This window comes from Mobula birostris, chromosome 8 (genome assembly GCF_030028105.1).
Source record: "Mobula birostris isolate sMobBir1 chromosome 8, sMobBir1.hap1, whole genome shotgun sequence".
NCBI lineage: Eukaryota > Metazoa > Chordata > Chondrichthyes > Myliobatiformes > Myliobatidae > Mobula > Mobula birostris.
In genome coordinates, this window is record NC_092377.1 from 18,003,311 (window position 1) to 18,017,432 (window position 14,122).

The following is a 14,122-nucleotide window of genomic DNA, read 5'->3' on the forward strand; positions in this document are numbered from 1 at the left end:
TTTAATCATATCCTTCCTCCAGTACGTCGACCTGAACTGCACACCATATTCCAGGTGCAGTCTCACCATTGTCTTGTATAACTGCAGCATGACCTCCCGCTCTTGTACTCGAGGCCCTGTCCACTACAGGCAAGCATGCCTCACATCTTCTCCACCACCTTACATACCTATGTCACCACTTCCAGAAAACTACGAACTTGTGTACTGTGCTCTGTCTGTTCGACAACGCTTGCCAGGACACACTGTGACATACTGGTTTAATTTCTCCAAACGCAACTCTTCGAGAATCTCCAGAGGGGAAGGCCCCAAATCCTCGGCTTTGCCTACTGCCGGGACCGGGGTCGAAGCGCTCGGCAGAGATGGTGCTCGGTGCCGGAGAGCAGGGCGGAGGCTCGGAGTTTTCAGACGGACTCGGAGTTGGACTGTGGTCGGGTGCTTCCAGGGTGCTGCATCAGCAAGTTCGCGGCGCTGGAGGTTCACCGTCTGCGTGAGATGGGACTTTCGAGAGACTTTGAGACTTTTTCCCGTGCCCATGATCTGTTCTTTATCAAATTATGGTATTGCTTTGCACTGTTATAACTATACGTTATAATTATGTGGTTTTTGTCAGTTTGTCATGTGTTTCTGTGATATCATTCTGGAGAAACATTGTATCATTTCTTAATGCATGCATTATTAAATGACAATAAAAGAGGACTGTGTGTCCTCATAATCTAATCTTCTCGGGCGTCCGAGTGAAATTCCATCTAACATTCCTTTGCCCTCTTTCCTAGATCCTATTGTAACGTTTACTGTCCAGTGTGGTACTAAAGCTGTCTATGTCATCTACAGGCTCAACCAAATCATTAATATGCATGACAAGAACAGGAGCCCCAGCACCAATTCCTGCAGCACACCACTTTTCACAGGGCCTCCACTCGAAAAACTCAGTCCTTCACTATCACTCCTTCTACTAATTGGCTAGCTCACTCTGGGTTCCACACGATCTAATCTTCTGTACCAGCCTAGAACAAAGGAAAAGTTGGGACGGATACAGAAAGAGGAACAAGAAGGAGAGTTCCACGATGGATGGCTGGAAGAGGGTGTGGTGGTGGTGGAATGGGGAAGAAATTCAGTGATAAAACTGTACAATGCAAAAATCGAACTGTGTAAGTCAAGTTGTAGAAATAAAAGCTGAAGATGTCAAATGGGAAGAACAGGAAGATAATTTGAAATGGTTCGACATGCTATTGAGTTTAGAAAGGTGAGATATGCCTATCCAACAGATGATCTGTTTCTCAAATTTACGTGGAGTTTCAATGAGTTGGGTGCAGAGGTCAGAGTGGGAGGTGAATTCAAGAGGTGAGCCTGCAATCAGTGTAAACTGCACAAAAATATTCTGTACAATGCCTACCCAATCTCCATTTAGTGTCCTCAACAGAGAGAAGATCATGTTGTGAGCATCACCAGGCAACAAAAAGAAATCATCCATTCTTTAGAAAGAGTGTGAAGTATTACAAGACATTATTAACACAGCCTTTGCTGAAAACATTACTTTCAATTGTAATAAAAACCTATTCTGACAAAACAGAGGGAATGTTGAAAGGCAAGGAGAGAGTGGATGTGGCAAAGTTGTTTCCCATGATGGGGGAGTCTAGTACAAGAGGACATAACTTAAGGATTGAAGGGCGCCCATTCAAAACAGAAATGCAAAGAATTTTTTTTAGCCAGAGGATAGTGAATCTATGGAATTTGTTGCCATGGGCAGCAGTGGAGGCCAAGTCATTGGGTGTATTTAAGGCAGAGATTGATAGGTATCTGAGTAGCCAGGGCATCAAAGGTTATGGTGAGAAGGCGGGAGAGTGGGACTAAATGGGAGAATGGATCAGCTCATAATAAAATGGCGGAGCAGACTTGATGGGCCGAATGGCCGACTTCTGCTCCTTTGTCTTATGGAACTTACTCTTTCAGAATTCTGCACTCCCATGTAGTCCAGGTAATCAAGAGGCAAGCCTTCACGGAATTCGACATCATCTTCTATTGCCAAGTCTAACGCAGCAGGAAACATCTGTAACATGAAGAAAAAAAATCCTATTTTAATCATGCCTTTGAAATAACATGTATCTACAGTGACAAACAGGGATTCAAACTATTCATAGTTACAAACTTTGCAGTTACGCTGTTGGACTGATGATGCAGGAAGGTGGGCTAATGCACACGAGACATTAAGTACAGAGGAGGAACATGACATGATTTCAAATCCTACCGTAGTTCCTGCAACACAAGAGATTCTTCAGATCTTGAGCAATGCACACAAAATACTGGAGAAACTCAGCAAGTCAGCCAGCATCTATGAAGGGAAATAAACAATTGACGTTTCCGGCTGCACCCCCTCATCAGACCAATCCTGAGACCAGTCACGACAGCTGGAAGAGCCATTGCCTTGCGGTGCCAGAAACCCAGAGTTTGTATGTTCACCCTGTAATTACGTGGGTCCCCCCACTTTCACCCCGAGGGCTCCCATTCCCTCCTACATCCATAAAATTTATGGGTTGGTACTCAATCAATCACTCTAAATTGCCCCTGTAGTGTGTTGGAGAAATTAGGAACATATCGAGAATAATAAAAGGGATTAATGCAGTAATATTATATGGGTAGTTGATGGTCGGCACGATGTCTATGGGCTGAAGGCCTGTTTCAACGCTGTGTTTCCACGTACGGTACTGTGCAGAAGTCTAATTTTGCACATTGCACTGTGCTGCTACTGCTGCGATAAAAAAAAAAACAAATTTCACGATGATAAACCTGATTCTGATGTGGGTCTCTTTTATGGGCTGAGAGTAGGAAGGGGGCAGGGAGAGGGGAATCATGGATGGGAAAAGGGGAAGGGAGAGGGAAGCACCAGAAAGACATTCTGTAGTGATCAATAAATTACTGTTTGGAATCTAATTGGTGTCTCAGCACTGGGTGTGTCTGCACCTGCACCATCTCCCCCACCCATGCCACTCCTTCTCTGCCATCTGTCCCACATTCCTCTTGCGGAGCTCCCCTCTAGCCATTCCCAACATCCTTTGCTCTCGTCAGATTTACAAACTCGCTCTCCGCTCCATGTTGACTAATATAGCAAAAGTAGTAGGCACCTTAGCTGTATATATATACATATACACATGTGCTTAAGAGTTTTGCACAGTACTTTAATGAATTACATGAGAGCTTGGTGACAGCACTTTTACAGACTCTTTATTGAAAGAGAAGAAATACTTAGAAGTCTCAACAAGGCTGTCATGGGGAGGTTGGCTCCCGTAAGGGAAGTAGAACTAGGGATCACAGACTCAAATTAAGGGCTGAAATTGAAAGATGAGATGAGAAGAAATTTCTGGAGAGGAGTGTGGTTCACTGAAATTCTCTACCTCAGGGGCTGTGGAGGCCAAGTTACTGATTGCAATCCAAACAGAGCTTGGTAAGAATGGTTGGTTTATTTACTTCCTTCTCTGTGAGAACAAATTTTATTCTTTATCTCAAAATTTTGGGTAGCAATTTGTGAATTTTGCAAGGGTGAATTTCTATGCCCCTCAAGGTTGTAATGTGGGGATTGCCCATAAAGTGATATAGGGATAGGATAGTTTCACAGAGGCAAATCAGTCATGGCAGAGCATCATGACAGGATAAAGCTTCTTTTGAGTTTATACGTTTCAATTCTGCCTTTGAATCATTTAATTAATAGTTACGTGGTGTTACTCTTAACCTGGCTGGAAAGATATAGAAGCTGCCATAAATCAGCTGTAAAAATCCACTAATTGGTATTTTACGCTGTGTTGAATGTAACCCCACCAGATTCAGGATGGTACAGATCAAGACGGTGCTGTAGTAGACCAGCATGACCACCAGAGGCTGCTGCAGCACACACACACACAATCATTACTTCGTGAGCCTTCAAGTTCAAAGTAACTATACAACCCAAGATTCATTTTCTTGTGGGCATATACTGCAAATCCAAGAAACACAATAAAATCAATACAAAACCACACCCAGGATGAACAACCAATGTGCGAAGGATGACAAACTGTGCAAATACAAAAAGGGGGAAATAAAGTAATAATAAATAAATAATCAATAAATATTGAGAACATGAAATGAAGAGTCCTTGAAAGTGAGTCCATAGGCTGTGGGAACATTTTAATGATGGGGCAAGTGAAGTTGAGTGAAGTTATCCCCTCTGCTTCAAGAGCCTGATGTTTGAGGGGTAATAACTATTCCTGAAACTGAGTGTGAGTCTTGAGGCTCCAGCACCTTCTTCCTGATGGCAGTAGCAAGAAGACAGCATGACCTGGATGGAGGGGGTCCTTGATGATGGATGCTACGTTCCTGCGACAGCACTCCCTGCAGATGTACTCAATGGTGGGGAGGGCTCCACCAGTGATGGGCTGGGCTGTATCTACTATTTTTTGTTGGATTTTCCATTCCAGAACATGATGCAACCAGTCAATATACTCTCCACCACACATCTATAGAGGTTTCTCAAAGTTTCAGATGTCATGCTGAATCTTTGCAAACTTCTGAAGTAGAGGCACTGCTGTGCTTTCTTCATAATGGCATTTACCTGCTGGACCCAGGACAGATCCGCTAAAATGATAACACCTAAGAATTTAAAGTTGCTGACCATCTGCAACTCTGATCCCCCAATGAGGACCAGCTCATCAACCTCGGTTTCCTCATCTTGAAGTCAATAATCATCTCTTTGGTTTTACTGGCATTGACTGAGAGGTTGTTGTTATGACGTCAATATTGTCATCGGCAAACTTAAATATGGCCTTGGAGTTGTGCTTAGCATCACAATCATAAGCATAAAGGGAGTACAGCAGGGGACTATGCACATAGTCTTGTGGTACAAAATGTTGGAGGAATTCAACAAGTCAACCTATGGAGGGGAATAAACAGTCAACGTTCCACTTTGTCCCTCCCCATTGATTTTCCTCCTGGCACTTATCCCTGCAAGTGTGACAAGTGGCTATACCTGCCCCTGCACCTCCCCTCTCACAGCCATTCATGGCCCCAAACAGTAGTGCCAAGTGAGGCGACACTTCACCTGCGAGGTTTTTTTGCAGTCAGCTACTGCATCAGTGAAACCTAATGTAGACTGGAAGGCCAGTTCACCAGGCACCTTTGCTCTGTTCACCACAAAATGCACAATTTCCCGATGACCACCCACTTCAATTCACTTTCCCATTCTGACATGGCCTCCTGTCCTGCCAAGATGAAGCCATCCTCAGTATGGAGGAGTAACACCTTATAATCCAACTGTGTGGTGTCCAACCTGATGGCATGAATATCGATTTCTCTAACTTATGGTAATTTCTCTCCCTCTGCTCTTCTCTCTTTTATCCATTCCTCTTTCTGGTTACCCTTTCACCCCTTCTCATTACTTCCCTCTGGTTTCCCTTCTGATCCGCTCCTTTCTCCAATGGTCCACTGTTCTCTCCTATAAGATTCCTTCTTCTTCAGCACTTTACCTCTTCCACCAATCATCTCCCAGCTTCTTACCTTATCCCCCCCCACCCCCGATATGAATTACTCATCTGTAGATCTACCAGTTAATTTCTGTCACCAACTTCACAAAAAATGGCTTCTCACCTTTTATCTGCATTGCTGGTTCTATGGACTTGCTAGATTTGCATATTAACTACCTAATAAGCTTGTAACAGGAAGTTAAACACACAAGTCACTGTGACAACTCATTAATGTAAAGCCAAACCCTCTCTCACTCTGTGGCAGAAATGGAACAATTTACACTGTTCAATCTTATCCATTAAAAAGGTTACTTACAATTACACCTTTAATTTTTCCATTCTAACAAGGAATGCAACCTTTACGTCAGTCTCTTTTGAAACTTCATTTCCCTTGAATTCACCCACTCTATTTCAGCTGCTTCTTAAAGCTCCCAAACAGGAGAAAATCTGCAGATGCTGGAAATCTAAAGCAATGCACACAAAATGATGGAGGAACTCAGCAAGTCAGCAGCATCTATGAAAAGAGTAAACAGTTGACATTTCGGGCTGAGAATTTTCATAAAATTCCTGCCGCTGCATGTAAGGAGTTTATACATTTTCCCTGTGACCGCGTGGAATTCCTCCAGGTGCTCTAGTTTCTTCCCACAGTCCAAAGATGTATCGGTCAGTAGGTTAATTGGACATTGTAAATTGCCCTATGATTAAGCTAGGAATACATTGGTGGTTTGCTGTGCAGCACAGCTCAAAGAACTGATTCCGTGCAATATCTCAAAAAGATAAATTTGAAAAACTCATTGGTGGAATTATGTTGCTCATCTATATTCAACCCTGACCTCTGATGCTGTCTGTGTAGAGTTTGCACACAATCTCCTTGTGGATCAAGTGAGTTTCCTCTCACATGCCAGAGACTAGCAGATTGGTAGGTTAACAGTCCCTGGTACGTTTGAGTATTGATAATGATGGAACCTGGGGGAAGGTGATATGAAGTTGTGGTTTTACAGGTGGACAGGCAAACATAGGTGTCAGGACATAACTTGGAATACTGACACAGGTTTGGTCACTCTATTAGAGGAAATACATCACTGAACTGTGAAGAGTGCAAAGATATAGGAGAATGTTACCTGGACAAGGGCTTGAGTGACAGGAAGAAGTTGGGAATGCCAGGACTTCATTCGCCATAGCGTAGGATACAAAGGGATGACATTACAGAGGCAATAACAAGCGTACCTTCAAAGTTATATTAACATTTTTTAAAAAAGGCTTTCAAATAGACTGCTGCCATCAGGAAGTTACAGGGGCTCAGTATTCACACATCCAGTTTCGAGAACAGTTATTACCCCTCAGCCAACAGGCTCTCGAACCAAAGGGGAGAGCCAGCATGACTTTGTGTGGGGCAGCTTGTGTCTTACCAACTTGAAGATTTTTTTGACAAGGTGATGAGAGAGATTAATAAGGGTAGAACAGTGGTTGTTGCCTCCATGGATTTTAGTAAGGCATTTGACAAATGGGAGGATAATCCAGAAGTTTAAGATGCATAGGGTCTACGGCAAAGTAGCTGTCTGGATTCAGGACTGGCTTGCGCATAAAAGGCAGAGGGTAGTGGTTGTAGGGAGTTATTCAAACGGAAGGTCTGTGATTAGTGGTGTTCTGCAGGGATCTGTACTGGGACCTCGGCTGTTTGTGATGTTTATACATGATCTGGAAGCAAGGAGACAAGGGCAAGATCCTTAGCTCCAGGAAAGTGGTGACACAATTTGATAGTGTGCTTAAGAAGGCTTAAAGAATGCTTGCTCTTATTAGTTGAGGCATTGAGTTCAAATGTCAAGAGGTTATGTTTCGACTTTATAAAACTCTAGTTAGGCCACATCTGGAGTATTGCGTAGTTCTGCTCACCCCACTATAGGAAGGATGTTTGAGGCTTTGGAGAGGGTGCAGAAGAGGTTCGCCAGGATGCTGCCTGGTTTAGAGGGCATGTGCTATCACAAGAGGCTGGATAAACTTGAGTTGTTTTCTCTTGAGTGGAGGATGCTGAGGGAAGATCTGATACAGGTTTACAAGATTATGGGAGGTATCGACAGAGTAGACTGGGATGTCTCTTTCCCAGGGGAGACAAGTCCAACGCAGAGGGCATGCATTGAAGAGAGGGGCTGGGTTCAAAAGGGATGTGAGCAGTAAGTTTTTTTACTCAGATAGTCACAGATGCATGGAATGCGCTGCCTGGTATGGTGGTAGAAGCAAGTACATTAGAGCTTCTTAAGAGACATTCAAATTGGCACATGAATGCCAGGAAAATGGAGGGATATAGACATTGTATAGGTAGGAGGGATTAGCTTTAGGGGTTTTTGATTTATTTTTTAGCCAGTTCAGCACAACATTGTGGGCTGAAGGGCCTGTTCCTGTGTTGTACTATGTTCTACATTATTCACTCAACATGGTCCTTCACTCTGAGTGGACCAATACTCTTATGGGCAGGTTTACATGAGCTGTTGGGCGTGGTTTAAACTAATATGGCAGGGGGATAGGAATCAGTATGATAGAGCTGAGGATGAGCAATCAGGTTTACAAGTAGATGGTGTAATATGTAATATGAATGTAAGGACAAGCCACTGATTGGGTACAACTACAGACAGAGCAAAGAGTTAAGTTGTACCACAGAGGCAAAGTTCAAAAGAATGCAAGACTGAAGGTGGTGTACTTAAATGCACGCAGCACTTGGAATAAGATGGACAAACTTGTGGCACTGATTGGTATGACATTGTGGGCCACTGAGTCGTGGCTGAAAGAAGGTCATAGTTGGGAGTTTAACATCGCAGGATATACTTTGAATCGAAAGGACAGGCAGGAAGGCATAGGCAGTGGTGTGGCTTTATTGGTAGGAGATGGAATTACATCTTTAGAAAGAGGTGTCACAGGGTCAAAGAATGTCGAATCATTGTGGGTGGAGTTAAGAAACTGCAAGGGTAAAAAAACCATTATGGGAGTCATACAAAAGCCTCCAAATAGTAGCCATGATGTGGGGTTGAGATTGCAAAGAGAGCTGGAAAGGGCATGTAATAAGGGTAATGTCACAATTGTATTGGGGGGCTTCAATATGCAAGGGGATTGGGAAAAGCAGCTTGGTGTCAGATTACATTAAAGAGTATTTGCTGAATGCCTACGTGGTGAATTTTTAGAGCAGCTTGTGCTCAAGTCTACTATGGGAAAGGTTATCTTAGATTGGGTGTGGTGTAATAGCCGAGACCTTATTAGTCAACTTAATATAAAGGAATCCTTAGGAGGCAGTGGTCATAATATGATTGAATTCATGGGGGAGGGGGGAGGGGGAGGGGAGAGGGGAGAGGGGGGAGGGGGGAGGGGGGAGGGGGGAGGGGGGAGGGGGGAGGGGGGAGGGGGGAGGGGGGAGGGGGGAGGGGGGAGGGGGGAGGGGGGAGAGGGGAGAGGGGGAGAAGCGCGAGTCACATGTATCAGTACCACAATGGAATAAAGGGAATTACAAAGGCATGAGAGAGGAGCTTGCCCAGGTGGATTGGGGGGTAATACTGGCAGGGATGATGGCAGAACAGAGGTGGCTGAAATTTCTGGGAATAGTTCACAGGGCATGGGATAGATATGCCCCACAGAAGTTGTTGTTCTCTAATGGTAGGACTAGGCAACTGTGGCTGACAAGGGACTGCATAAAAGCCAAGGAAGGGCATATAAGGTAGTAAAAGTGAATGGGAAGATGGATGATTGGGAAGTTTTTAAAATCCAACAAAAGGCAACTAAAAAAGCCATAAGGACTCTATATCTTCTTATATATGGAAGAATGAGCGTTCTAGATTAAATAAAATTCATCTTCAGAAAGATAAAAAGAATGGAGGATTAGCCTTACCAAACTTTAAATTTTATTATTGGGCAGTTAATATGAGAAATCTTACGTTTTGGTTATATTAATTGTGACGATTGCCCGATTTGGGGATTTTTAGAAGCTAATTCTGTTAATAAATTTTCTATTATCTCTCTTCTTGGACCCTCACTTCCTTTGTCTCTGAGTCAGTTAACTGATAATCTGGTAATTAAACACACTATGAGAATTTGGATAAAATTCCGAAAATAATTTGGCTTATTAAGGTTTTCTCTTTCGAGTCCCATTTTTTCTAATTATTTTTTTAAACCCTCTATGATTGATGTGGCTTTTAAAGAATGGGATAGATTAGGTATTAAATGCTTTCAGGACTTGTTTGCAGAGGGAAATCTCATTTTGTTTGAACAACTGTCAACTAAATATAGTTTACCCAAAATTCATTTTTTCGATACCTACAAATAAGAGATTTTTTACAGTCTCAAATAAGTACATTTCCTAAAAGTCCTGATAAGAATCTACTAGATGTAAATTTTAATTTGAAACCTTTTTATAATGGATCTATATCTAATATTTATAATATGCAGTTGGGAATGAGAAGTGTTCCTTTAGATAAAATTAAACATTTTGGGAACAAGATTTACAGACTTCATTCAGAGGAAACTTGAAATCAAATTTTTAAATCGGTTAACACTTCATCGTTATGTGCCCGTCACTCTCTCCTACAATTTAAAGTGGTCCGTAGGGCCCATATGACCAAGGATAAGTTGTCTCATTTTTATTTAGATATATCTCCATATTGTGATAAATGTAATAATGGAGAAGCTTCACTCATTCATATGTTTTGGACATGCCCGAGTCTTGGAAAATATTGGTAAGAAGTATTTCAAACTTTCCTGATACTTTTCAAAGTAAACGTTAAGCCTCATCCTTTGCCTGCTTTATTTGGTATTGTCGGAAGAAAGGATATTATTTTGGAGCCATCTGATTTGCACATCTTGGCTTTTATGTCTCTTATGGCCAAAAGGACGCTCTTACTTACATGGAAAGATGTGGCCCCTCCTATTCACGCTCAATGGTTACGTGATGTGACGTCATGTTTAAATTTAGAGAAGATTCGATGTTCAACCTCTGAATCTAGCCATGACTTTCAAACATTGTGGGAACCTTTTTTTGAATTATTTTCAAAACCTTTGATTTGCTGTTAAAGCACAGATGATGACTAATAATTATTTTCCTTTTTTTCTTTACTAATTAGCTTCGGTCCTGGTAGTGGGTTAGATTTTTTTTATATAATAAAATTTCTATATTTCAATGTTACGAATTAATTAATCCGTATGAATATAGGGTAAGGAGTCTTTGTATGTGATTTAGTATAATGTATTGATAAGTATTTTTTTTCTTATACTCTGTATTCTTATATGTAAAATTAATAATAATAAAAATATTGGAAAGTCAAAAAGCCATAAGAAGGGAAAATATGAAATATGAGAATAGGTTGAGTGAACTTGGCCTTTTTTCCTTGGAGCGATGGAGGATGAGAGGTGATCTGATAGAGGAGTACAACATAATGAGAGGCATTGATCGTGTGGATAGCCAGACGCTTTTTCCCCCAGGGCTAAAATGACTAACACGAGAGGGCATAGTTTTAAGGTGCTTGGAAGTAGGTACAAGGGAGATGTCAGAGATAAATTGTTCACACAGAGAGTGGTGGGTGCGAGGAATGCACGGCCAGCGAAGGTGGTAGAGGTGGATACAATAGGGTCTTTTAAAGACTTGAAGATAGGAACATGGAGTTTAGAAAAATAGAGGGCTATGCGGTAGGGAAATTCTAGGCAGTTTCTAGAGTAGGTTACAGGATCGGCACAACATTGGGGGCCGAAGGGCCTGTAATGTGCTGTAGATTTCTATGTTTCTATGAAATATGAGGGCAAACTAGCTGATAATATAAAGCAGGATACTAAAAGATTTTTTTCAGTTAAGTAAAGAGTAAAAGGGAGGTGAGAGTTGATATTGGACCATTGGAAAATGATTCAGGTGAGGTAGTACTGAGGGACAAAGAAATGGCAGATGACCTTAATAAGTACTTTGCTTCACTCTTTACTGTGGAAGACACTACTAGCTGTATGCCAGAGATCTGTGAGTGTTAGGGAGCAGGAGTGAGTACCACTATTATTACAAAGGAAAAAGTGTGAGGCAAACTGAAAGGTCTTAAGGTGGATAAGTCACCTGGACCAGATGGACTACATCCCAGAGTCCTGAAAGATGTTGCTAAAGAGATAACAGGTGCATTGGTAATGATCTTTCAAGAATCACTTGATTCTGGCATGGAGGACTGGAAAATTGCAAATGCCACTCCATTCTTTAAGAAAGGAGTAAATCATAGGTCATTTGACTTAACCTCAGTGGTTGGGAGAGTGTTGGAGTCCATTATTAAGGATGAGGTTTCGGGGTACTTGGAGACTAAAGATAAAATAAATCAAAGTTAGCATGGTTTCTTTAAACAGAAATCTTGCCTGACAAATCTACAGGTTTCTCCCACTATCCGAAGGTAGACCGTTCCTATGAAACCGTTCGTAAGCCAAAATGTCGTAAAGTGAAGAAGCAATTACCATTAATATGGGAAAAAATTTTGCATGTTCCCAGACCCAGAAAAAAATAACCTACCAAATCATATCAAGTAGCACACAAAACCTAAAATAACACTAACATATAGTAAAAGCAGGAATGATATGATAAATACACAGTCTATATACTGTAAAGTAGAAATACTTTTCTGCAATCATTGCAGCACTGTCAAGTGTAGCGAAAATCTCACGCAAGCGCTCTGGGCGGAAGCACTCTCTCCAGTAACCTTAGAGCTACGAAGCTGCCGTCGCCTCAAAAACCGATCAAACCACCCATGACTACATTTAAATTCCACTTTCGCAAAAATGTCTTTCATTTATATTGGAAAAATTTTTGCGTGTTCCCAGACCCGAAAAATAACCCACCAAATAACACATAAAAGTACACAGCCTATATAAAGTAGAAATAATGTGCATACAGTGTAGTTTCACTTACCGGAATTGGGAAGACAGCAAGCACTCTGATGATGGTGTGTTAGGCTGAGATTGTAGTGGTGGGAGGTACAGGAGACTGGTCACTAACGTCTTCGAAGTCTGCCTGCCCCGATGTCAAAGGCCGAGGTTTGTCTTCTGCTGTGGCTGATGTGAAAGGTTTGAGAAACGACAGTATGCTTGACTGCTTAGCCTCACGCATTTTTCTATCATACAGTTCTTTGTAAGCACTCAAACCATCCTGCAAATATGCCCTAAACCTACGTGCCCTTTCAAAATTAAAGTCATACTTTTCTGCAATCATTGCGGCACTGTCAATTGCAGCGAAAATCTTACGCAAGTGCTTCACGTTCAGTTCCTGGACGACTTCCCTTTCGGGCCATTCGCTACTGCGTTCGGTTTCAATTCGTATCCTTTCCTCTTGCAATTGCATCAGCTCTTCATCTGTCAGTTCTTGATCATGGGATGCCAAAACCTCTTCAACATCCTCTTCGACAACTTCCACAAACCCAGCCTCCTTAGCCAAAGTTACTATTGCCGTATTTATTGTTGTTGGTTCGAAGCCTTTAAAATCGTTCACTGCTTTGGGACAAAGTTTCCTCCAAACGCCATTTCTCATCGAGACTGTTAGCCTATCGAGACCATCTCCAAGGTTGGCGATTGCCAATTTTATATTGTATTCTTTCCAGATCTCTCGCAAAGATGCTTTTGAGTTGCCCTCTCTGTCGATGGTACTTACAATAAAACGCATCACATTTTGCGTATAGTAAGACTTAATTGTGGCTATTAGGCCTTGGTCGCACGGCTGCAGCAACGATGTCGTATTCGGCAGTAAGAACGCAACACGAATGTTACCGCCATACTCGGTAATGTCAGGTGGATGAGCAGCACAATTATCGACAATCACAAGACACCAATTATCGACGTTATTCCCTCTACAGTATTTTTCAATGAAAGGACTAACGTATCCGCTCATGTACTTAGAAAAAAGTCACTTGGGTATCCCAACCACTTGGATGTGAACGGAACACAACAGGAAGTGTATTCTTCTCAACGCCTTTAAATGCCCTCGGATTTTCTGAATGGCACACTAGCAGAGGCTTAAGGACAGCATCACCAGTGGCGTTAATAATAGGCATTAGGGTAAACCTGTCCTTCGATGCCTTGTGTCCCGTAGCCTGCTTTTCTTCTACCAAAATAAATGTCTTGCTCGGCAATTTTTTCAAATAAATTGCAGTTTTGTCACAGTTAGACACCTGCTTATACGAATAACCAGCTTCTGTAATTATTTTCTTCAGTTCTGCTGGGAACCTTTCAGCAGCTTCAGTATCAGCCGAAGCACTCTCTCCAGTAAACGTTAAACTATGAAGCTGCCCTCGCCTCAGAAACCGATCAAACCACCCATGACTACCTTTAAATTCCACTTTCGCAACACTTTCATCCAGCGCTTTCTGTTTCAGTTATTAAAAAGACTGACTGATTTCCCCTTAAGTATAAGATAACTTAACAGAACACCAAGCTTTGTACACCTATCAATCCACTCAAGCAACAGGCTTTCCATTTTATCCATTATTGGGTGCCAACTAAAAGAGACCACTTTGCTACGAGCAGAACCAATAGTAACATCAGCAGCTTTCAAGATTCTTTCTCTCTGCGTGCAAGTAGTGCAAATGGTGGACGCAGGCAAGTTCAATGCGTGGACAATGTCCTTACTTCTTTGATCACGATCAAAACGC

At 42.1% G+C, this 14,122-nt stretch overlaps 1 protein-coding gene across 2 annotated transcripts in view; it reads right to left on the reverse strand.

Annotated features, from left to right (window-relative positions):
• Positions 1-14,122, reverse strand: part of riox1 (ribosomal oxygenase 1) — a 92,830-nt gene that overhangs the window by 36,828 nt on the left and 41,880 nt on the right. For both annotated transcript variants that reach the window (XM_072264863.1, XM_072264864.1), the window contains exon 10: positions 1,943-2,047. In XM_072264863.1, coding sequence (XP_072120964.1) covers positions 1,943-2,047 — 105 coding nt within the window. The remainder of the gene's footprint in view (positions 1-1,942; positions 2,048-14,122) is intronic.